At 40.6% G+C, this 25,793-nt stretch overlaps 1 protein-coding gene across 3 annotated transcripts in view; it reads left to right on the plus strand.

Moving 5' to 3' along the window:
- The window catches only part of Togaram1 (TOG array regulator of axonemal microtubules 1), a 61,485-nt gene that overhangs the window by 26,468 nt on the left and 9,224 nt on the right, over nt 1-25,793 (plus strand). For all 3 annotated transcript variants that reach the window (XM_052738599.1, XM_052738600.1, XM_052738601.1), the window contains 8 exons: nt 2,662-2,837; nt 5,233-5,386; nt 10,307-10,460; nt 13,212-13,317; nt 13,722-13,957; nt 16,971-17,129; nt 19,626-19,752; nt 22,656-22,774. In XM_052738599.1, coding sequence (XP_052594559.1) covers nt 2,662-2,837; nt 5,233-5,386; nt 10,307-10,460; nt 13,212-13,317; nt 13,722-13,957; nt 16,971-17,129; nt 19,626-19,752; nt 22,656-22,774 — 1,231 coding nt within the window. The remainder of the gene's footprint in view (nt 1-2,661; nt 2,838-5,232; nt 5,387-10,306; nt 10,461-13,211; nt 13,318-13,721; nt 13,958-16,970; nt 17,130-19,625; nt 19,753-22,655; nt 22,775-25,793) is intronic.

The raw sequence follows: 25,793 nt of genomic DNA on the forward strand, positions 1-25,793 counted from the left end.
TGAAGAAACATAATTCGTTTAAGTATCTTTAAATATTATTTTCTTTTTCTTAAGATAAATCTGTCTTAGTTACTTTTCTCATGGCTGTAACAAGATGCCTCACAAAAAGTGACCAAAAGGATGAAGAGTTGAATTTGGCCCCTGATTTGAGAGAATCTAGTGCATCGTGGTGGGAAGGTCATAATGGTGACAGTGTGAGCTCGCTGCTCACAGGGCACCTGCAGTGAGGAAAGCAGAAAGATAAATGCTCGTACCCAGCTTACTCTGTGCTTCTCGTTCAGTGTAGGACCCGAGCCCACTCACCTTCGGGGTGCATCATCCCTCAGTTAAACTTCTCTGGACATGCCTTCATTGACAAGCCCAGAGGTGGTGTTTCCAAGATGATTCCAGTTTCAGTCAAGAAGATTTACTATCACAAGTCCACCGCCTGTCAGTTTGACATTCAAACACATCACTTTAAATCATAACATTCCACCTTTGGCCCGATAGGTTCGTGATCATCTCATAATACAAATGTATTTATTCCAACTTCCAAAGGTCCATTATCCCACCATTAAAAAGTCCAGAATCTCTTCTGAGCCTGAAGGCAGTCTGTTAGCATAAACCCCAGGAAAATAAAAAAATAAGATAAAAACCCAGTGCTTATTTCAGTATACAGTAGCACAAAGTAAACTTTCCCATCTCAAAGGGAGGAATGAAGCCAAGGAAAGATGGGACCAAACCACACAGCTTTATATCTGACGTCGGTGACTTGTGATGACAGTATCTGGCTGTATCTTTCCAACTCCACCACCTGCAGCACAGTGCCTTCCTCTTGGGCCAGCTCTGCTCTATGCATACAACTTCCTCAAAAAATATCCCATGGTCCTGGAATCTCTAACACTCTGGAGTCTTCATTGCCAATTAGTGTTCATGTTCCTAGTCTGTCTGTCACATAGTACCTATTGCTGTGATCAAACTAACTTGGGAGAAGAAAGGGTTTATGTGACTTACAGCTTACCGTCCATCTTGAAGAGAAGCCAAGGCAGGAACTCCAGGAGGAGCCTAGAGGCAGAAACTGAATCAGAGACCATGGAAGATAGCATTCCATCATGGTAGGAAGGCATGCCAGCAAGTGGCAGGCATGGTGGTAGGAGCAGGAAGCAGAGACAGCAAACTGCAAGTAGGGCAAGGCTCTGAAGTCTCCAAGCTGGCCCTCCTAGTGGCGTATTTGTCCAGCAAGGCCATCCCTCCAAAACCTCCCCAAGTAGTCTCACCAAGTAGGGACCAAGTGTTCGAATGCCTGAGACTATAGGGAACACAGTTTTATTCAGTAGCCTCTCAAGGACCCCCTTGCATGGAACCTATTCCTGTTGCACACTGCCTGGACACCATAATTTTCTGGAATCTTGACGCAAATTTTCATGGCCCTTTATCTCTTACTTTTTGACTGCATGCAAAATTACCGTGTGGATTATGCTGCCAAGTTCTGTGCCAGCTTGGGTTGTAGTGTTTGGGTGAGTGTAGGCAGTGCTTCACACTTCCGTCATGGGTGTGCAGTCAAGAAGCAGAGGGAAGTGAACGCTCCACAGCAAGGAAGGCACCTTTTTATTTATGTATTTACTTAGTTTCTTCTCTCATATATTACATGCTGACCACAGCTTCCCCTCCTTCCTTTCTTCCCAGTACCCCTCCCACCTCCTCTTCTCCCCCAATCCACTCCTCCTCTCTTTCCCTTCAGAGAAGGGCAGGCCTCCCAGGGATCTCAGCCAAACATGGCATATCAAGTTAGGAATGCATCTTTTTGTTCGGTATTATGCAATAGATTTTGTTGAAAATAATTTGCTTGATAACCTCATTAAATACCCTCCTCAAATTACCTCTAGAACATTCCTTGAAAATTTACCATATATAATTTCAATTTCCATTGTGTCTTGGTCAATGTTCTATTGCTGTGAAGAGACACCATGCCCAAAGCAGCTCTTACAAAGGAAAACATTTCACTGGGACTGGCTTACAGTTTCAGTGGTTTAGTCCATTATCAGCATGGCGGCAAGCATGGCAGCTTGCAAACATACATGGTGCTGGAGAAAGAGCTGAGAGTTTTATATCCTGAACTGCAGGCAGGAGGAAGAAAGAGACTCTGGGCTTGGCATGGGCTTTTTAAATCTGACATCACTCCCCCAGTGACACACTTCCTCCAACAAGGCCACATCTCCTAATCCTTTCAAGTAGCAACACTCCCTGGTGACCAAGCATTAAAAATTATAAACCAGTGGGGGCCATTCTCATTCAGACCACCATATCTTATATTTATGGACATATTTTTACTTGTCCAGCATTGCATATAAATGTCTCTTCCTCAGGATTTCTATCTGCTTCCATTTCTTCCTTGTATATCTGAACAAATCCCAGTTCAAAGTCGTGTTCTTAATAATCATCTTAAATACTTAATCACAACAGTCTTATGAGTCTTCCCTTGAACCTCACTTAAAAATGCAAGGTTGACCTATATCTTCCTGAACAGCTATCTTCTTGCATGGGTAGGATATTTGTACATTTCATGATTATTTAACATGTGTTTCACAGAGTATTGTTTGCTTCTTAAATGAAAAACTTTAAAATTTTTTATCTAGAGTGCATTACAGAAACAATAACTTCTTGATGTTTGGTTGATTGCAGGGGTATTTGGAAATCCAAATTCAGCACCAGCAACTTGCAACCAACCAGTGATATCCCCTGTGGAACATGAGGATACATTTTCAGTGAAACCAAGTATTGAACCACCATCAGGGATTTATGGAAGAGCAGTCCAGCAAAATACGCCATCATACCTTGATGTTGAAAATGACAAAGATGTAAGGTTCTCTACTAATCTTTAGCTATGTCATTATTTTCTTTATATGAGATGTGAGATAGCAAACATCTTTTCATTAACAACTTTGTGTGTGTGTGTGTGTGTGTGTGTGTGTGTGTGTGTGTGTGTGTGTGTATGTGTGTGTATGTGTATGTGTGTGTGTGTGTGTGTGTAAGTCAGAACATAACTTTATGTGTTGGTCCACAACTTCCACCTTATTTTAAGGAGCATCTCTGTCACTGTACTGTGTAAGCCAGGCTAGCTGTTGCACAAGCTTCTGAGAATTCTACTATCTCTATTTCCCATCTTGCTGTAGGAGAACTGGAGTTATAGGTGTATAGTACAATACCTGGCTTTACCTGTGTTGTAGGGTTTTGAGTTCAGCAAGCTTGAACAGCAAATTTGAAGAGCACACTCTTTTTAATTTTTCGAGACAGGGTTTCTCTGTATAACAGCTCTGGCCGTCCTGGAACTCTCTTTGTAGATCAGGCTGTCCTTGAACTCACAGAGATCCGCCTGCCTCCCAAGTGCTGGGATTAAAGGAGTACACTTGAATAGCACTTCACCACCACTTGAACAGCAAACTTGGACAGCACACTCTTTATATATTTGATCCTGCACCAACTACATACTTTTCAATTCTTATTTTAGAACTCCTGAATTCTGAAAGAATTATATAGTGCTAATATCCAATTAAATTCGTGCTTAAGAGTATCAGTCTGTTGATGAATATATACACTCACAACCGTAGTATATAAAGCACAGGTTCAGCATAAAATATATTTATATATTGTATATCAACAATTTAAGTGATTAAAAGTCAGAAATTTCAATTACCTAAAATTTTAATCAAGTGAGGAGGCAGCTCTGTGGATAAAGAGTGAGGCTGTTCTGGGTGCTGGATCACCTGGGCCATCCATTTTTATTGGTGTCTGGTCCCCTTGCTCTGAAAATACATAAACTTTTAAAGGTAACATGCATATCTGTACACAAGTCACCAAAGATGATTTTTTGTTTTATGTTTAAACAGGTAAAATATATGTCACATGTCTTGTAGTTCTTCTAGATTTATTTCTTTGTGTGTGTAGCCAGGATTTTCAGGGGGTCTTCCCTGATCAATCCTGATCCATATCAACCTGGAATGAATCCCCAGCCTCTCAATCTCCTGTGGAAATAAAAGCATAACCTCTTCCCCAAAGCAGCATATCTTTTGACTTCCTTTTTGAAGTCAAGACATTTTTAAAATGTATAAATTGATTTAATCCAACAGTTTTCATAACCCAGTGTGTCTTAGCAGCTGTTGTTTCTTTATTAGCAATCAGAAAATCTAAAGACAACACAATCCAGACTTTCTGTGTATTTCCCATCTTTATGTGGCTTATTGTATTTTTAATTACTCTATTTCTTTTTAAGGACTTTATTATTTTTAAACTATTTTTAAATCTATGACTGTCTATCCTTTTTCTTTTCTCTTCCAATGTATATTTTTAAACATACTGTAACCCATTTAGAGTTTTTTTCCATCTGGATCTATCTTTACTGAGCATCTGCATTGTTTTTTTGATCGAATGAGACGAATCTTAAACTGCTGTGTTAGTTGCTGGCATGGCTCAGCTTAGTGCATGTGTTGGTGCATGGCAATAGCACTAGCTCCTCCCGCTTGGTTCCATGAGAGCTTAGCCTCATGGTGGAGGTAACGGCAGGATCCATGTTTACTGCCCTAGACCCGGGAAGTTGTTGGGTCCATGCTGTCACTGAGTAGCATGCTGCTCACTGCTCATAAATCCCATTTAAGTGTTAGGTAGCAGGGCCTCTTAAAAGAGCTACACCCATGTTAGCCGCTAGCACCTAGCCAAGGAAGCCACTTCCTAAATGTACAGTACTTCTGTTTGTCACTTGTATCGAGCCTTCTTGAGAAAAGACTGTTATCAGGAAGCCATGTTTGGCTCCATTTTTATGTGCTTAGAATCTTATTTTAAGCTTTGTTAGGTCTTATGTAGAAATTCCGGCTCCATGTTGGAGCACCATATATAGGTGGAGTTTCTCTGTGTCTCAACAGCTGCTCCCAAATAACCACACAGAGGCTTAATATTAATTATAAAAGCTCGGCTGATAGCTCAGGCTTGTTACTAGCTAATGCTTATATTTTAAATTAACCCATGTATCTTATCTACCCTCTGCCACATGGCGGTGCCTTCTTTCAACACGGCATGTTCATCTTGCTTTTTTCTGCATCTCTCTGGACTCCTCAGACTCCGCCCTTCTTCCCAGCATTCTCTTTGCCTTGAAAATCCTGCCTAGCTATCAGCCAATCTGCTTATTAACAATGAAAGCAACACCTTTTCACAGTGTACAGGATTATTCCACAGCACAGATATTTCAACTTTTTCATGCAGACAAAAGTTTCTATGGCCAAATCTACTTATGACAAGATGAGACAAAAGAGAAAAGAAGAAAAAGAGCTTTTTGATGCTAAAGATTGTGAAAGGAAAGAACCGAATCCCTGGGAACGAATAAAACATACAGGAAGTGAGAAAATGACATCTGAAAGTAAGTAAATTTGTGAATGTTTGTTAAAACAATGTGGTTGCATGTGGTCCAGTACAATGATAACAGAGAACAATGGAGTCAGCAGACGGACACAGTTTTTTAAGTCTTGGTTCTGCCTTTGATTAGCTTTAAGAACTGGGAACAGGCTTCATTTTTTTACATATGTAAATATCCAGATTGTTTTCCCATCCAGATTGACTCAATAGTCCCTTCCATACTCACTAGAAATAATCCTCTTTCACTAGGAAGTGCTATTTCCTTGTTATAGTTGAGGTAATTGAGATAGTGGAGTTGATTTTGTTAGATCTTGATCAAAAAGTCAGTCTAAGGCTGATGAGCTATCTCAGAGGGTAAAGGCACTTGTTGCCAAACCTGATGACTTATGTGTGATTCCCAGGAACCACATGGTGAAAGGTGAGAACTAGCTCTCAGAAATAATATTCTATCCTCCGTAAGTGCACCATGGCATGTGTACACGTGAATAAATGTAATTAAAAAAAAAAATTAAGTCATGCTAGGCAGCGATGGTGCACGAATTTAATCCCAGCACTCGGGAGGCAGAGCCAAGCAGATCTCTGTGAGTTTGAGGCCAGCCTGGTCTACAGAGTAAGTTCCAGGACAGGCACCAAAACTACACAGAGAAACCCTGTCTCAAAAAAACAAACAAACAAAAAAAGTCATGATCATCTATTCAGTTTGTTCTTGAGTACTACTGTGTTTTACACTTAAGGCAAGAGTAGGTGCCATGATTTCTGTGGTTTTGGAGTGTGTGTGTCTCCATGTTCAGGTGTGTGCACTTAGGTGTTTGTATTCGTGTACTTGTATATGGGTTTGTGGAGGCTACAGGTTGACACCTAAGTCATTTTCTACCTTGTTTTTTGAGTTGGAGTCTTCACTGAACCTGGAGCTTCCAAAACCAGCTACACTAGCTGGCCACAAGCTGTGGGGATTCTTCTCTCTCTGCCTCCATAGTGCTGAGATTAGAGGCCTGTGCTGCCACACCCATCTTCTTACATGGGCCCTCCTGATAGAAACCAGGTCCTAATGCTTATGTGTCAATTACTTTACTGACAGCCATCTCCTGGGATGTCTTTAGACCACTTTAAAGATCTTGGGTATAGTACAAACTAGGAAAAAAAGAAAAGGTTAAATTGAATTTTTTGTGAGCTTTAGTAAACATTAAGTAATTTCTTAATTACTTTTGTTAAACTAAACTTTGTGGACTATATTATTATTCTTATATTTATATTGAGTTCAAAGTGCATATCAATAAGAAATAGAAGAAAATTAATGTGTAAATGTAATCTTGCACAAAATTTTCTTAAAGTAAAAATAAAAAGGTCTAGAGTATGCAAAAAGTGCAGAACTCTTCTTGAAATCCTATGTACAGAGAGCTAATCAGCCGAAAGGTGTTGGTATATAATTTTGCTATCTAAACATGCCCTACAACCTATTAAATATAGGCATTTGTGAAATTTTACCTATTAGTGTTCTCATATAATTTCACCATGTTTTAATCTTATAAAAACCAGGGAGAAGGTGCTGGAGAGATGGCTTAGTGGTTAAAAGCACTGGCTAGGTGACCTGGTTCATTCTCAGCGTCCACATAGAAGCTCACAACTGTCTATGACACCAGTTCCAAAGAATTTGATGGTTTTTTTCCTGGCCTCTGCAAGTAGGCACACACACAAACACACAAATAAACACACACACTCACACACACACATACACACACACACACACACACACACACACACACACACATACACGTTCACAGATATAGGCAAAATACTCATACACATAAAATTAAATAAAATAAAATTTTAAAAGACAGAAAAATCCACTAAGTCAGTGTTAAGAGTAGTAGTAAAAGTACAAGCAATAAAGAATCATAAATTTAGGAGTGCTCATTGTTGCTACTGATGTTGACTAATTTTGTCTATAATGCAGCCTTTACATTAGATTTCTGAAACTTATGACTGCTTTCTTGAAGTCATTCATGTGTTACTTAAACATTTGAATACATAGAAAATTGTGATGTAGATCAACCAGAATTTAAATATTTAATTCTGTTTATAGTTGTAAACATATTGGCAGTAATAGTTTCTAACAACAAAGTTCTAGTTGGATAGATCTCTATTTAAGAAGATTCCGTGGGGCTGGAGAGATGGCTCAGCAGTTCAGAGTATTTGAATCTGGTTCTCAGCAGCTACATCAGGTGGCTCACCTTAATTTTAGGTCCATGGGAGTCTGAAGCCTCTGGCCTCCAGGAGCACCTACACTCAAATGCACATACCCCTACCCACCCATATATACAAACTTTTTTTTTTTTAATTAAAAAAAACAGCAGTGTCCAGGTTAGTGTTACCCAAAGGATGGTCCATGGTCTAGGTAAACTTTTGTATTGTTTTGAGACAGCATCTCACTCTGTGGTCCAGGCTGGCCTTTAACTCAGTGGCAATCCTGACTCAGCTTCCCAAATTCTGAAGATACAGGCTTGAACCACCATACCCAACTCAGTAAACTGTTTGTTACTCATCTGTCCTACTTAATGTCTTAGTTAAAGGTTACTGTTGCTGTGATGAAACACCATGACCAAAAGGAAAGTGTTTATTTGGGAAGTGGGAAGTGTTTATTTGGCTTACACTTCCACATTACTGTTCATCATCATCAAAGGAAGTCAGGACAGGAACCTGGAGGCAGGAACTGATGCAGAGGCCATGGAGGGGTCCTACTTACTGGCTTTCTAACCTTGGCTTGCTCAGCCTGCTTTCTTATGGAAGCCAGAACCACCAGTCCATGGGATGGCTCCACCCATAATGAGCTGAGCCTTCCCACATTAGTCACTAATTAAGAAAATGCCTTAGAGAGGCCCACAGAAATCCACAAAGATACCTCCACAATAGACTACTGGCAATGGGTGAGAGACAGCCCGAACTGACCTACTCTGGTGATGGGATGGCCAAACACCCTAATTGTCATGCTAGAAATCTCATCCAATGACTGAGGGAACCGGATGCAATTGGAGTCCAGGAGTCCAATTGGTGAGAAAGAGGAGGGTTTATATGAGCGAGAATTGTTGAGACCAAGATTGGAAAAAGCACAGGGACAAATAGCCAAATGAATGGAAACACATGAACTATGAACCAATAGCTGAGGAGCCCCCAACTGGATCAGGCTCTCTAGATAAGTGAGACAGTTGATTGGCTTGATCTGTTTGGGAGGCATTCAGGCAGTGGGACTGGAACCTGTCCTCAGTGCATGTGCTGGCTGTTTGGAACCTGGGGCTTATGCAGGGACACTTGGCTCAGCCTGGGAGGAGGGAACCGGACCTGCCTGAACTGAATCTAACAAGTTGAACTCAATCCCCAGGGGAGTCTTTGCCCTGGAGGAGATGGGAATGGGGGGTGGGTTGGGGGGAAGTGGGGGCGGGAGGGGGGAGGACAAGGGAATCCGTGGCTGATATGTAAAATTAAATTAAATTATAAAAAAAGAAAAGAAAATGCCCCACAGACATCCCTACAGCCCAATTTTTTTTAATTTTTAAAAAAAAATTTCTTTATTAAGAAATTTTCTACTCACTCTACATACCACCCACAGATCTCACCTCCTCCCACCCCCCAGCCCTCCTCCCTCTCAAGCCACCCCACATCCCCACATCCCCCAAATCAAGATCTGCCATGGGGAGTCAGCAGAGCTGGGCACACTGAGCCTAGGCAGATCCAAGCCCCGCCCCACTGCACCGAGGCTGCTCAAGGCGTCACACCACAGGCGTCACACCACAGGCGTCACACCACAGGCGTCACACCACAGGCACCGGATTCCCAAAAGCCTGCCCTTGCCCTCCAGCCCAGTCTTATAGAAGCATCTTCTCAATTAAGGCTTCCTCCTCTCTGATGATTCTCTCTATATAAATGTCGTGTACCTTCATTTTTAAATTAATAGCTGTATAGTAAAACAAGTATCTATGTTTTTAGAAATTAGATGTATTAAGTTCCTTTTGTTTTTAAAATTATACTTTTTTTTAAACTACCTCCACCCCAGTCAAGCAGCTTTTATGCTCTTAGTATGCTTCCATCAGAGTGACAAATTCCTAAGAGAAGATCCCAAGACCAAAATGTCACCTCCAACAGGAGATGGCATCTGTGCTGGGAGGGGACAGAAGCTGGAGTAGACCCTCTGGAGAAGGCTGCTCACAGTCACTACTACAGTGTGGTGGCACCAGGGTCTCTGAAGAGAATGTGGGACATTAGAGACCCCCCATTCTGTGAAGGGCTTTAATGAGCTCCACTGCTTAGAGTAAATAATGGATAAAGCATGATTGATGTTGGGATAGGTCCTAAAAAACCAAACCCAAAACAACAATAAAAACCCTAGGTCTGGTTATGGCTCATGAAATTATTAATAATTTGGATGTACATCCTCCGTATGTTGCTAATGATACAACTCAGTTGTTCTGTATCAGTCTTCATTATTGGAATTGTCAGTCTTACTTACCAATATATTCCAGTTGGTATATTGCAGCATTTTATATGACCATTATTTTATATGAAAAATTAATATAAAAGATACAGGGTTTTTGTTTGGTTTGGTTTTTTGAGACAGAGCTTCTCTGTATAACAGTCCTGGCTGTCATAGAACTTACCCTGTAGACCAGGCTGGCCTCAGACTCACAGAGATCCGCCTGCCACTGCCTCCTGAGTGCTAGGATTAAAGGCATAAGCCACCACTGCCCGGCAAAAGAAACAGTTTTTTAAATAGATGTGATTTGGAGTTATTGCAAAGTTTTTGTTTATTTGCTTTAACAATAAACTAATGTTATATGAGGAAATATTTATAACACCTATAGTTGGATGCATACATAAAGTTATATCCTTTATGTAAAGGTTCTTTCTTGCCTTATTTAATGTTTTGTTTTAGGTGAAGCATCTCCTGGAGTCATTCCACAATATAAAGAAAGAATGTCTTCTGTCACTCATAATCCAGAGATAATGGATTCATTGGAATTACGACCATTTTCCAAACCAGAAATAGCCCTAACAGAAGCCTTACGACTTTTAGCTGATGAGGACTGGTAGGTTAACACCCTTTTAATACTATGCATAGGTGTCTGAGCCCACAGAGTTTCCTAGTGAGATCTGAGCTTGCTTTACCCAGCAGGGCTGCAAAAGGGGATGGATTGACCACGTGTGTGGTTACCAAGTATTTGGAAGGTCTGCACTTGGCTGTGCAGGGGGAGGTCTTTTGCTCCACCCCTTGGCATTCCTGTAAGTAGCCCTTTAGAAGAGACAGAAGGGGCCGGTGAATAAGGATCCAAGCCCTCCCGAGGCTATCCTGTGTTTCCATCTGTCTCTCTCCCCTCTATCCTTCTATCTAAATCTCTTATCCCTCACTCCTCAAGAGTACCCTGGGGGAAAAGGTAGGGGCTGGTCCCCCATACATAGTATCATTGAAGATTATTTAGTTCATAGGCATCTGAGTCTCTTGAACTTATTAATGTAGCTATTTCTGTCCCAGATGTATTAACAGTTATGTTTTAATTTATATAACATAATAACATAGTTTAGCTTCATTTTGACTTATGCAAAACCTTTGGCATTAGACTGTATATCTCATAGTTCACTTGAACTCTAATGAATTTTTGCCTCTGATAGACTATGCTCATCAACATCAAACTGTATCATTGATCTTGGGGTATGCTCAGTGGTAACACACATGCTTGACATGTGCCAGGCCCTTGGATTGATCCCCACCCCAAGTAGTCTATAACATATATCTTTAATTTAAAAAATCTCCTAAGCTGTATGCATTTCCCCATTTCTATCTACCTCTCCCCATAAACCAAACATTCTCATAAAAAGGAGACTCATTGATTTTACAGTTTCTCATGTTCCCTTCTTAACCTTCTTTAATTGGCTTTCAGTTAGGAATCACTTCAGTAAAACTACACAGTCACTATTTTGCTAAACCTACCCTGTTCATTTCTTTTTTTTTTTTTTTTTGGTTTTTCGAGACAGGGTTTCTCTGTGTAGCTTTGCGCCTTTTCCTGGAACTCACTTGGTAGCCCAGGCTGGCCTCGAACTCACAGAGATCCGCCTGGCTCTGCCTCCCGAGTGCTGGGATTAAAGGCGTGCGCCACCACCGCCCGGCTCCCTGTTCATTTCTTGGTCTCTCGTTTTGGTAAACTTTTTTCACTTGGCCTTAGAAAACTGAGTCTTTTTGTTGTTTTCCTGCTGTAATACCTTCTGATTCTTTTATTCTGTTTCCCTTTAGGAGTACTGTGGAATTCAGTCCTCTGGTGTTCTCTAAGCTACCTTTATTCTGTACTCAGGGACAGTCTTTCCTTAGCTGTCATTTCTTGTAAAGAGCCAGAGAGCATACATTTTAGATGACAGATGTCTCTGTAGTGAGTACTCAACTCTGCTGTTGAATGTTAGAGAGCTGGAGGTGGTGCATACCTGTAATCAGATCGCCTGGGACATGGAAGCAGGAAGGTCAGGAGTTCAAAGCCAGGCCCTGCTACATAGTAAGTTTGAGGTAGCCTGGGCTGTATAATTCCTTGTCCCTAAAAAAACACAAGCAAAAAGATGAAAGAATATATGAATTTAAAATATCTAGGACTGGAGAGAGGCTTAGTGGTTTAGAACACTTGTTGCTATTGTAGAGACTTGGTTGTGATTCCCAGTATCCATATGATAGGTTATAGTCAACTGTAATTACAGTTCCAGGGGATCTGACACACTCTTCTGGACTCCATGGGCACCTGCATGTGTTCATACATACACATATACCCATAATTCAAAGTAAAATACATCTGGGCTGGAGAGATGGCTCAGAGGTTAAGCACTAACAGCTCTTTCAGAAAACCCTGTGACTTCCACATACATGCCATGGTGTGCACGCATACTCACAGAGAGTACACACACAATGAACATGAGCAGTATTACCAACTTCACATACTTCACATTCTTTCTACCTACAAGATGAAAACCATCAAATCTGATATTACACCTAAATACCAGCTGAGTCTCACCCTCTTTTGTTAGTATCCACTCACTTCCTCTGACCCTTTTAGTCCGATAATGAAAGATAAATTCCAGCCATAGAAATAACTGGTAGTTTTCACTGCTTTTGAGTTCTTTCCTCACTAATGAGCTAACAAGGAGTTGTTTTCTTTCTCCTTTTCCCCCCAACTGCTTTTCTTAACTTTCGTCTGTTGTCTCCTACTTTCCAGAAAGAAGATGATACTTTTACTGAAATAATAACTTGGCATGACTTTTGCGTGTGTGTGTGTGTGTGTGTGTGTGTGTGTGTGTGTGTGTGTGTGTGTGTGTATTGTTTGTCTGTTTTTGTTTTGTTTTACAAAAGCAGAGTTTCTCTGTGTAACATTCCTGGCTGTCCTAGAACTCACTTTGTAGACCAGGCTGGCCTCGAACTCACTGAGATCCATCCACCTGCCTCTGCCTCCCAAGTGATGTGATTAAAGGCATGTGCCACCACTGTTGGGCTGGCATGACTCTTAGGGTGGTTTTTGCTATTAACAGTTCTTTATGGTGGCACTGGTGGCACATGCCTTTAATCCCAGCACTCAGGAGGTAGAAACAGGAGGACCTCTATGAGGCCAGCCTGGGCTACAGGGCAAGTTCCAGGACAGCGAGGGATACAAGGGAAATTCTATCTTAAAAAAAAAAGTTATTTACATGAATTTTTGAGATTACTTTTAAGGAAGAAAATAGTTTCCTCATTGCCAAAAAAAAAGACATTTGAGATTCTGTTCTAATTAAATCCCATTTCAAAGATGGTTTTGTCATTTGTCTGTCCATAGGGAGAAGAAGATGGAGGGACTGAATTTTATCCGATGCTTAGCTGCTTTTCACTCTGACTTGTTGAACACAAAGTTGCATGAAACAAACTTTGCAGTAGTTCAAGAGGTAATGTTTTCAGATAAGTTGGGGGTTGTTTGATCAGGAATTATTGTACATACTTACTTGATTTTCAAACTGTTTAGACAACTCTGTATTACATGATTTGAGTGTATTTGTATATAAAGTAGAACATTCTTAATTCGTCATATTTGAAAAGTTACTTGATGTTGATTTGGGGAATATATAATAACAACATAATCATGGCCAGGTTTGGTGGCACATGCCTTTAATCACAGCACTGGGGAGGCAATGGCAGGCTGATCTCTGTGACTTTAAGGCCAGCCTGGTCTGCATAGCGAGTTCATGTAATCAGATATGTTACTTTAATGTTAAAACTCATTCCAGAGTGATGTTGCTGTGTTTCTAACAGCATATCAGGGGAAAGTTAATGTTTCAAAATTGTTTTTTAGGTGAAAAATTTACGGTCTGGAGTGTCCCGTGCTGCCGTGGTGTGTTTAAGTGACCTTTTCACTTACCTGAAAAAGAGCATGGATCAAGAACTAGACACTGCAGTGAGAGCGTTACTGCATAAGGCTGGAGAATCAAATACATTCATAAGGGAAGATGTTGACAAGGCATTGAGAGCTATGGTTAATAATGTAACTCCTGCACGTGCAGTCATTTCTCTTATCAATGGAGGACAAAGGTAGTGTTCAAAGTAACTTTGAAATACCCTTAAAACTAAAAATTAAATTGTGCTTCTGTGCATAGTAAGGATAAAAGCAAATTTTGCAAAAATAATTCCTCCATGATAAAAATGGTATAAGCATGAAAAGAACCATAATATTGTTTTCCTAATAATACCACATATGTTCAAAATCTGGAACTAAATGAAGTTTAACTATTGTCAGTCCTGTTTTTCACTTCTGGGTACATTGGGACTTTAGGATGGCAGGCTAGAAGATGCCTGTGAGGCTGGTATGGGAAATGGAATTCTAAACACAAAGGCATTTACAACTTCAAATAGACATGACCAAGGAAAACTCCGTGATGGATCATAGTCAAAATTTAAAAAGTTGTAATGAACCCCATTATTATGTATAATTAATAAATGCTAATAAAAGCCTTGTCCAAAATGCAAAGCAGAGGAACAGTATTAAAAGCTATGAGGAAGGGACCGGCAAGAGGGCTCAGCTGGCAAAGTCTCCGGCCACCACGCCTGACGACCTTTGTTTGATCCTCAGGACCTACATGGTGCAAGATTCAAACTATTCCCACAGTTGTCCTGTGACCTCCACACTGCACACAGCATATATAGCCACATACATGCTCAGATACACATACACACCTAAATAAATGATTTAAACAACAAAAATGAGCCTATAAGGGGAAAACACCAGCTTACCTACAAAGACAGGCACGTCAGAATAATATCAAATCTCTTATCAGTAATAATCAAAGTCCAGAAAGCATGGAATGATATATTTTAAGCCATAGAAGTAACTGCCAACCACAATTGTTGTATATATCAAAGCTGTCTTTTAAACCTGATGGACAAATGAGGACATTTCAACAAATTGCGCAAACTATGGCAATTCATGGTAACCAAACTAGCACTGATGGAAATATTTCAAGGAATACTGTTCACTAAAGAGGAAGAAGGTCAGACAGATCTCTGTGAGTTCGAGGCCAGCCTGGTCTACAAAGAGAATTCCAGGACAGGCTCCAAAGCTACACAGAGAAACCCTGTCTTGAAAAAAAAAAACACCAAAAAAACATGCCCCCCCCCCCCCGAAAATAAAAAAAAGAGGAAGAAAGTAACCCAGGTGGTAGTAGTGCACACCTTTAATCCCAGCACTTGGGAGGAAGAGGCAGATGGGTCTCTGTGAGTTTGAGGCCAGCCTGGTCTACAGAGTGTGGTGGTATTGTGTTCCCCAAAATATTGTGTATCCTAATAAACTTATCTGGGGTCAGAGAACAGAAAAGCCACTAGTTACATAAGTTAGGCAGTGGTAACACATGTCTTTAATCCTAGCATTCCAGAGGCAGAAATCCATGTGTTCAAGGATACAGCCAAGCATGGTGACTCGAGTCTTTAATCCCAGGGAGTGGTGGTAGAAAGCAGAAAGGTATATAAGGCATGAGGACCAGAAACTAGAAGCATATGGCTGGTTAAGCATTTGGCTGGTTAAGCTTTTAGGTTTTGAGCAGCACAGTTCAGCTGAGAGCCATTCGGATATGAGGACACAGAGGCTTCCAGTCTGAGGAAACAAGATCAGCTGAGAAGTTGGCCAGGTGAGGTTAGCTGTGGCTTGTTCTGTCTCTCTGATCTTCCAGCTTTCACCCCAATAACTGGCCTCTGGGTTTGATTTTATTAATAAGAACTTTTAAGATTCCTGCTATAACAGAGCGAGATCCAGGACAGGCTCCAAAACCACACAGAGAAACCCTGTCTCAAAAAAACAAAAGAAAAGAGGTTGGCAGGACATCTTTAGTCCCAGCACTTGGATGGCAGAAGCAGGCAGATGTCTGAGTTAGAAATCAACCTGGCCTCCCTAGCAAGGTACTGGCTAATTAGAGCTATATAGTGAAAACCTGCCACAAAGTAAATAAACAGAAATAAAAGATGCAGACTAGCTGACCAGATTAAAAACCAAATCCATCTGTTTATAGGAAGCACACCCCACTGGGAAAGATACTGAGAGGCGAAATTTTAAGCACATAGGATGTGCTTAACATTTTAAGCACATAGGAGCCAGAATCAAGCTAGTGTAGCTGTTTTGATACCTGATAGAGTTCAAACCAAAACTAATAACAAGAGATAATTAATACATATTAATAAAGGAAACAATTTATCAAAAAGTTATAATAGCAAATGCACTTACGTTGAGACTCCTAACTTCAGAAAAGAAACACTAAAAGGAAATGAAAGGCAGAAAGGTCTTGATTCAGTATTAGTGTGTGGCTTCATTGTCCTACAAAAGTCTTGATAGGTCAGCCAAACTAAAAAATCAACAAATAAACTTCAGCATACGATGAGCTAGCTCATCAGGTAAAGGTGCCTGCCGGGCTATTTGAATTCTATAGCTGGATCCCCCAGTGGAAGAAAAGAACCGACCCCTGAAGGTTGTGTCCTGACCTCCACATAAGCACTTTGACATGTGTGTTGCCACACTCACATGCATGTCTATGTCCCTCTCTCATACACACACACACACACACACACACACACACACACACACACAAAATATAATAACAGCAACACAGACCAATTGGATTTAATAGCTATCTACAGACTATTCCATCTCACAGGTATGGAATACATATTCTTTGCAGAAGCCCATAGAACCTTCTCTAAAATTGATCACAATATAGGCTGTAAGCAAATCTTAATAAATAAAAAAGAATTGACATTTTTATATATCTTCTTGGGCAGAGAGAACTCATGTGAATCATTTGTCGTATCAGCCTCCCAGGGTGATTGATGAGAAGTTGTTAATTTTTTCCTTCTTTTAATTTATTCTTTTTATTATTGTGTCTTTCACATCATGCATCTCTATCCATTCATTTCCCTGTCCCTTTGTACCCACCATCTGCCCTTGGAACCTCCCCCTCAAAATGAGAAGTTGTTAAATTTTTAAGGAGTTTGTTATACTTTACGACTGTTGGAAATAGTTGATGCCTCAGCTTCCATTTATTTGGTCATGTTTTCTTGGCAGCCATTTGCACATTGCAGTAAGAAGGTGTACAGCCCAGCACTTAGCAGATGTAGTAGAATTCATGGAGCCAGAGCGTATTTTATCTGGAACAAAGGATATGGCTGAACGCTTATTGCCTGCTGCTGCTAAGTTTGCTCAAGATAGCTCACAAGAAACCAGGTGAATAATTGGTAATATTTCCTGTCTTTTTTTGTTTTAATTAAAATTTTCATTTATTCATTTTGTGTGTGTGGCCCATGAGTGTGACATGGCATACACGTGCTATGGTGTGCACCTGCCTTTACCTACTGAGTCATCTTGCTGGCCCCCAAGTTTTAGAAATAAGGCCTTACAAGGAGAAAACAACAATAAACATTTTTCCAAAAGAGAAATATGAGGCCTCAGACTGATACTGAGGATAGTCTTGTTTGCCAATTTGTAAATGATGCTGAGCAAGCACATGGTGGGTTCTCCAACTATACAGATGGCACTCCATAATCCTTAGTAGTAAGTTGCCAAGTGACACAGACTGTAATGGGCAGAAAAGTGGCAGCTTCATTGTGGGCAAAAGTCAGGTCATATATTTAGGGAAAAATTACATTTTTAAAGTAATTAGATAAAAATCTAGGAAAGAGGTACGAATGTAAAATGCAAGAATATGCTTAACAACATATTATCAACAGAAAATAATGTACTTATACTTAGAGTATTTCGTGAATTTCTGGTGACTGTTACTTGAACCAGTTTAGGAAGGTTACTAACATTCAACAAAAGAAGACAAGATAATATTTATAGCATGATACCTATGGTGATGGCAGAAAATTTTTATTTAGTCAGAAGCCTAGATTAAGTTCCTCATCTCCGTCACTGTTGGCCTTCAGTAAGTTATGTAGTCTTTGTTGGTCAGTTTTTGTAAATTTAGGAAGATTAGACATGGTAACCAGTAGTGTCTTGAAAAAAAATCTAAAATTTTCTGTGAGAAATATATAGTTTCTGGGAGTGATGGCACACACCTTTAATCCGAGCACTCAGGAGGCAGAGGCAGGTGGATCTCTGAATGGAGGCCAGCCTGTTCTACAGAGTGAGTTTCAGGACATCTAGGGCTACAGAGAGAAACCCTGTCTTGAAACAATAAAACAAATAAAATCATTTAGAAACATTGAGGAGAGTCAGGCATAGTAGTACATACCTGTAATCCTAAAACTCAGGAAGCTACAGTAGGCTGGATGATCTCAAGCTTGAGTTAGCCTGGCCTGTTCAGTAAGGCCCTGCCTCAAATAAACCAAACCAAACAAGAATAGAAGAGGATCAAGCTAAACAACTGTCTCTCCTGTCCAGAGGGCCTAGCTGAATAGGTTTACTTACCTGAGTAGTTGTAGATCTAATTCTGTTTGTGGGGAAGTTCCTGTTGGTTCTCTGCCGTCACATCCTTTTCTGTAGTTTCATTACATCTGAAGAGATCTGCTTGACAGACTGTCCTGAGATCATTCTGCATCCTGCTCTCACAAACCTTGTCTGTTGAGTCTTCTAGCCTCTTGTAATGAAACTTGTCAGCACAAGTGTGACTGTAACTAATCTCAGGCCGATCCTCCCTTAAGAGTTCTACTGTGCTACTAAGATCTCTGTCCAGGGTTTCTCTGTGTAGCTTTGCGCCTTTCCTGGAACTCACTCTGTAGCCCAGGCTGGCCTCAAACTCACAGAGATCCACCTGCCTCTGCCTCCTGAGTGCTGGGATTAAAGGTGTACGCCACCACCACCCAGCTGGTTGGTTTTTTTGAGACAGGTTGCTCCAGGTTACCTAGCCTAGCCTGGAATGCCTAGCTTCCTGCCATTCTCCACTCTAGCCTCCAAGCAACCGTGATTTGGGCAAAGGCACCACACCTAGTTCAACTGTGAGTTCACTTCCTTTTGTTCCCAGAGCCCTTTCTTTATAGCATGAATAAATTCATTCATTAAGCTTTAAAAAAAAAAAAAAAAAAAGATCTCTGTCCCAAGGTCTCTCCAATGTGCACCTCTGTGGTGCCTGCCGTTCCTCTACTGGATTGACGTTTGGCTCCTTTTTATGTTTAGTTTTATGTAACATAATTCTAGCTTGAAGACTACCCCACCATTTCAGTAGTATATCAACCTTAATTGTGTTATCTGACATTGGGTTCATTTTTAAAATTCATTCTGTAAACGACAGAATAGAATTTTGAAGAGTGGCATCCAGGTAAGTTTGGGCTGGAAAAGGAGAGGGTGAGTCAGAAAGACAGATGTAGAGAAGGTTAACCAAGGTCAGACGTTGGCTGGTGGGGAGCAGCAAGGTCAGTGTTTGAGGAGCCCAAGACAGAAATGATGCACTTCCCTTAGCTCTTGATTCTGCAGAATGCAAGCTTGAATATGAACTGTAGTGCATATAAACAAACAAACAAAAATAGCCATACCTTTGTACTTTCCATCTGACTCGTGGCTGAAAGATTTAAGCTGCAGTGACTTTAAAAGGGAGCAGACGGAGAGTAGGGGGATGTTATTCTCTCAAGGACAGTCAGTGTATCTGAATTTCAGTGATTTCCTACCTAAGAGATCAGCAGTCTCTATGTCCCAGCCCCACCCACTGGGAAAAGTGCATCAAGCACAGAAACTGAGTTTGTTAACAGATGAAAAAGTACTAATGCATTTCTCTCAAATCTGTAGGTATTATGGTCGAAAGATGCTTTTCCTCATGATGGGTCATCCTAACTTTGAAAAAATGCTTGAAAAGTATATCCCATCGAAAGATTTGCCATATATTAAAGAATCTGTTAAGAATTTACGGCAAAAGGTATGTGAATTAAGTTTGTTGTGTGAAACAACTTAAAAAGCAAAGCTTATAAGCCAAGCACTCACAGCACTTGAAAAGTAGAAGCAGGGGAATCAAAGGAATTCAGGTTAACCTCAGCTACATATTGACTGTCGGTCTAGCCTTAACAACATAGTACCCAGTCGCCAAAAACAGTCCGCCCTCCATATAAAGAAATAAGTAAAGTAATGGATTAAGAAATAAATAAATACAAATAACTACAAAGTGTGTTTTTCCAGAAATGTAAAGGATAGAAACAGTTGTTTTTTAGATTATTTCTATGTTACCCATTTTGAAATAGGGCTAACCTGTGATTCTAAGTAGATGTATATCCTATTGGGCCTAAAGAGTAAATGTTTATTGTTATTAAGATTTAAATTATGAGGCTGAAGAGATGGCTCAGTGGTTAAGACCACAGGTTCTCTTGCAGAGGACCCAGGTTCAATTCTCAACACCCATATGGAGGCTCACAACTGTCTGTAACTTGAGTTCCAGGGGATCCAGTATCTTCTTCTGAACTCCAGGTACCAGGCCCATGTGCAGTACACAGGCTTATAGGCAACAAAACACAGAAGATAATAATAATTTTTAAAATATATCTTGAGGCCGGGCGGTGGTGGCGCACGCCTTTAATCCCAGCACTCGGGAGGTAGAGGCAGGTGGATCTCTGTGAGTTCGAGGCCAGCCTGGTCTCCAAAGCGAGTACCAGGAAAGGCGCAAAGCTACACAGAGAAACCCTGTCTTGAAAAAACCAAAAAAATAAAAAAAATAAAAAATAAAAATAAAATAAAATATATCTTGAAAAAAAGATTACATGATGGTTAGGCATTGTTTGAAGAAAGCATTAAATATGGTAGGATGTTATTTGGCCTATTATAGTTGTAAGACTTGCATTATAATTCTGCGTTGTAATTGCATTATGATATTCAGCACAGTACTTCATTTCTTTTCTTTTTTTTTAAGATTTATTTATTTATTATGTATACAGTGTTCTGTTTGCATGTATCCCTGCAGGTCAGAAGAGGGAGCCAGATCTCTTTACAGATGGTTGTGAGCCACCATATAGGTGCTGGGAATTGAATTCAGGACCTCTGGAAGAACAGCCAGTGTTCTTAACCTCTGAGCCATCTCTCCAGGCCCTCATTACTGTAACTGGAATTTTTATTTTTATAAAATGAGGATAGTAGTAAAATGTGAAAAATACATTTATTTTTTACTGTGTTTAATGTAATGTACAATATTTATATTGTAACTTCATGTCTTTTTTTTAATGACATGGTCTAAGGAGGACTCATTTATAAAGGGATATTACAAAGATACATAGTAACAGGCATTTTAGAGCAATTTTTCTGTCTATTAATAGTGACTATTTCATAGAGATTCTTATTCATAGAGAACTTACTAAAATAGCCATGCAAACAACTGACTAAAATGAAGTTGATTATATTTGTGAGTCATTTCCAGTACAATAAAGAGAAAAATGTTTTAATTTTTTATAGTGGGTGTGTGTGGGGTGATGTGCGTGCATGCACGCGTGCATGCATGCCATGATAAGTGTGTTTGTAGGTTATTGGACAACTTGTGGGAGTCAGTTTTCTCTTCCTATCATGTAGATCCTAGGGCTCCAACCCACACTCTCAGGCTTGGCAGCAAGTGCCTTTACCCACGGAGCCTAAAAAAGCTCTAACCAAATGTTTATCCTCACTCTTGATTCATGTAGAAATTCACTGTTTATGGATTATGTTTGTTTTCTGTACAAATTTTAAGCCTTGAGAAAATTACTTTAAGGTTTGGAAAAATGGTTCAGTGATTAATTAAGTAAGTAAGTAATGGTGATATTGCTCTTGCAGAGGACTTGAGTTCACCAGCCACAGTGGACAGCTCACAACTGTCTGCAACTCCAGCCCCAGGAGTTATGCCCTCTAATGGCTTCCATAGGCACTGTACTCAATGTCCACATTCCTATACGTCCACACATAATCAAAAATAAAATACAATCCTTTTTTTTTTTTTTTAAATTTTAAAGAGTAGGACAAGGTTAGGTGGTACACACTTTTCGTCCTAGCACTTGGCAGGCAGAGGCAGGTGGATTTCTGTGAATTTGGCCAGCCTGGTCTTTGTAGTGAGTTCCAGACCAGGCAGTTACATGGTAAGACTCTGTTTAAGATAAATAAAGAACATTTATAAGTAATGGTGATTTAGATCACTAATGGGCAACGCCCAGAGTTTAATCCTCAATATGGTGGTGGTGGGAGAGTATATAATTATATAGCATATTAGCATACCTTTATTTTACAGTGCTGACATCAAAATCTGTTAGTTCACCACTACTTCCAAGATATGTATCTAGTACCTTTAAAAACCTGTTTATTAGGGGGCTGAAGAGATGGCTCAGAGGTTAAGAGCACTGGCTGCTCTTCCAGAGGTCCTGAGTTCAATTCCCAGCAACCACCTGGTGGCTCACAACCATCTGTAATGAGATCTGGTGCCCTCTTCTGGCGTATAGGCATACATGCAGGCAGAACACTGTATACATAATAAATAAATCTTAAAAAAAAAAACTGTTTATTAAACACTTAGCATTTCAAAGATTTATCGTGTGTGTGTGTGTGTGTGTGTGTGTTTGTGAGCATGTCATCGTGAGCACGTGGAGGTCAGAGAACAACTCTGTAGCATTGGTTCTCCCCATTCAATTCCACTTTGAGGTGTGTCTCAGTAATTGAACTCAGGTATCAGACATGCCCAGCAAGTGCTTTTACCCACTGAGCCATCTCTCCAGGCTCCATAAAACATAATGTGTTTATCAGGCTGCTCTGAAAAGCCATTGTGTACGTTACTGCACTGCTAGTTTAAATATGTCTTCCATTGACTGTGTTTCCTTATAGGGTTTAGGAGAGATCCCGCTAGACACGCCCTCAGCAAAAGGAAGGCGGTCTCATACTGGCAGTGTTGGACACACGAGATCATCATCTGTTTCTCGAGATGTTTTCAGTTCAGCCGAAAGGTAGGATAATCTGAGAGTCCACACTGTTTGAGAAATGATCCTCATTATCTCAACTGCATGTTCTCATGACCTAGCTCTGTAGTATTTGTCAAACTTAATGATTCTTAAAAGTTCAGTAAGGACCTAGACGACTAGATTTAATTGAGCAGTTATATATTCCTGGAAATTTTACATGCACCTTAGTGAAACTGTAGTGTTACTGAACTCACCAGTATTAGACTTTCTTATAGAACCCAGGACCACCTGCCCAAGGTTGGCACCACCCTACAGGCTTGCCTACAGCCCAATCTCATGAAGACATTGTCTCAACTGAGGCTCCCTCTTTTCTAGTGACTTTAGTTTATGTCAAGTTTACATAAAACCAGCCAGCAAAATTTCATGTTTTTTATATACATGTATCTTTAAAATTGTCTATATATTTCAGTATAAATTATTAATTGAAGTCTAGAGTTGGCACGTGCACAGGGTGGGGCCAGTGGTGTCATTGGTAGGTACCTTCCTAGCTTGCATGAAGCCCCGGGTCTGATGCCCAGCATCTCATAAACTGACAATGCTAACACATGTCTATCTCCCAACACTTAGAAGACTGAAGGTCATCCTTGACTACAAACAATTTTGAGGTCAGCCTGGGCTCATTCATTTAAATATGCTCTTTAAAATTTTTGCTGGGTATGATGACTCACACCTGTAATACAGCACTTGGGAGACTGAGGCATGAGGATTTCTGAGACCAGCTTGGACTACATACCAAATTTCAAGCCAAAATGAGCTACAGAATGAGATTCTCAAAAATACAAACAATAAAATGCTCTTGTTTTCAGGCAGATCACTCCTGTAATCCCAGCTACTATTGAGGCTGAGGCAGGAGGATAATGAACTAACTCAATGGCCAGCCTTGGGCATCATAGTGAGACCATGTCTCAAACAAAAATGAGGCCTGAGTGGATGGCTCATTGGAGGACGTGCTTGCCATGTAAACAGGAGCACCTGGGTTTCAGTACCCAGAACTCCTTTATCAATACCCAACAGCCCTGTGTGCTGTCCAGTGCTCCTACTAGATAAGAGGCAGAGATGGCACTCCTGGAAGCTCACTGGCCAGCTAGCCTGGCCTATGTATACAGAGATAAATAACAAGAGACCTTGTCTCAAACAAGGTAGACAGTGACCACTGACACCTGAGTGCCATGGCATGTGAGGGCCTACATTCCCACATATCATGTGCACATATATTGTACATATACACAAACATCAAAAGAATATGTTTTAATAATGCTAGCCACTCACAACGTAGAAACTGGGATAGAAGGTTCCAACAGCAACCCACAGAAAAAAAGGAAATTCCTTACATTTACAGAGTTTAGAGGGAAGGCGTCTCAGGTTAGAAGATCGGGGTCTCTGACCTTAGCAGATTAGTAAAGGTATTAGGTAAGATAGAAGGCAGTAATTTAACAGTGTTTTACCTGTCTTGAAGCTGCTATATGATAGGAGTTTAGGAGCTCACATAGGTCCTAGATAAAAGGCATGGCTAATATCTTAGGTGCAGCATTTGTGACACAGGATTCCAGCCTCTTTGCCTACGTTAAAAAAAATAAAAATAGCCGGATGGTGGTGGCGCACGCCTTTAATCCCAGCACCCGGGAAGCACAGCCAGGTGGATCTCTGTGAGTTCGAGGCCAGCCTGGGCTACCAAGTGAGTTCCAGGAAAGGCGCAAAGCTACACAGAGAAACCCTGTCTCGAAAAACCAAAAAAGAATAAAAATAAAAAAATAACTTTATGTAACAGTAGAGGGAGATAGGACCCAAGGGATTTATGGAATTGACTTCTTACTACTTCCTGTTGAACTTAGAGCACTGTAGGAAGTCAGATAAAGTCCCCCCTTCTTCTTCATCTCAGGCTAGTTGGTCAGGTAATGATCCTTGAGTCAGGGAATAGTGTTTGTATTTGTGCATCAAGAGGTTGCTATCCAAATGAGTCTATGTGACATGCTGGCCTGTGGTCTGAATGAGTTGAGATAACAAATGGCCTAGAAAAGGGCCTTTCAATACCATAGTTTCACATCCTATGTTTTAGATAAAGATCTGGGGGTGGGGGGTGGGTTGCATGCGCACGCATGTTCTTAGGCATGTACATGCAGAGGCCAGAGTTGATATTCAATGCCTCCTTTGTTACTCTACTTATTATATTTATTCATTTGTTTATTCAAAACAGGGTCTTTCTATGTAGCCCTAGGTGTCCTCAAACTTACGGAGATCCACCTGCTTCTGCCTCCAGGGTGCTGGGATTTAAAGATGTATGCTACCACATCCAGCTTAAAACTGCTGTTCTTGGCCAGACTTGGTGCATACCTTTAATCCTAGCACTAAGGGAGGCAGAGGCAAGTGGATCTCCGTGAGTTGGAGGACAACCAGGGCTATTTAGAGAGACCCTGTCTCTACAGGGAAAAAAGAAAGAAAGAAAAAAAGTTAACAAGACCAACAAAGTAAATTGATTGGGAGAAAAATGCTGTTTTTGACTTGCCTGCAAAGTGAATCTTTACTAGTATTAGAAAATAGGATTTGTAGAGCAGTGTACTGTTCTCCAATTTGTAAGGCTGTTTATTGTGCATAGACTATCCTGCTTTCCTTCAGGAGTCTGGGATCTTGTCACACCCTAGGTAGACAAGGTGACAATCCAGGAAAGAGAAACTCTGTCTTTAGTGAGTTTCCTTGTTAGACAACACGTCACAGTGGATGTGCTCTGGGCAGTGCTTCTGGGAAAGGTCCCTTGAAAGCTGGCGTCTAGCCAGACATGGTGACACACGCCTTTAATCCCAGCACTGGGGAGGCAGAGGCAGGCGGATATTTCTGAGTTTGAGACCAGCGTTGTCTATAATTCCAGGCCATCCAGGAGCTATAGTGGGACCCTATCTCAAAAAAATAAAAAAATAAAAAACACGCTTGTGTCTGATTTTCTTTAGACTTGGACTCATGTGCCTTTACCCTACAGATTTTGCTTGGTGTCTGTCTTTGTAAATCTCAG

The sequence above is a fragment of the Peromyscus californicus genome, unplaced genomic scaffold (genome assembly GCF_007827085.1).
Source record: "Peromyscus californicus insignis strain IS unplaced genomic scaffold, ASM782708v3 Scaffold_15__1_contigs__length_86483966, whole genome shotgun sequence".
NCBI lineage: Eukaryota > Metazoa > Chordata > Mammalia > Rodentia > Cricetidae > Peromyscus > Peromyscus californicus.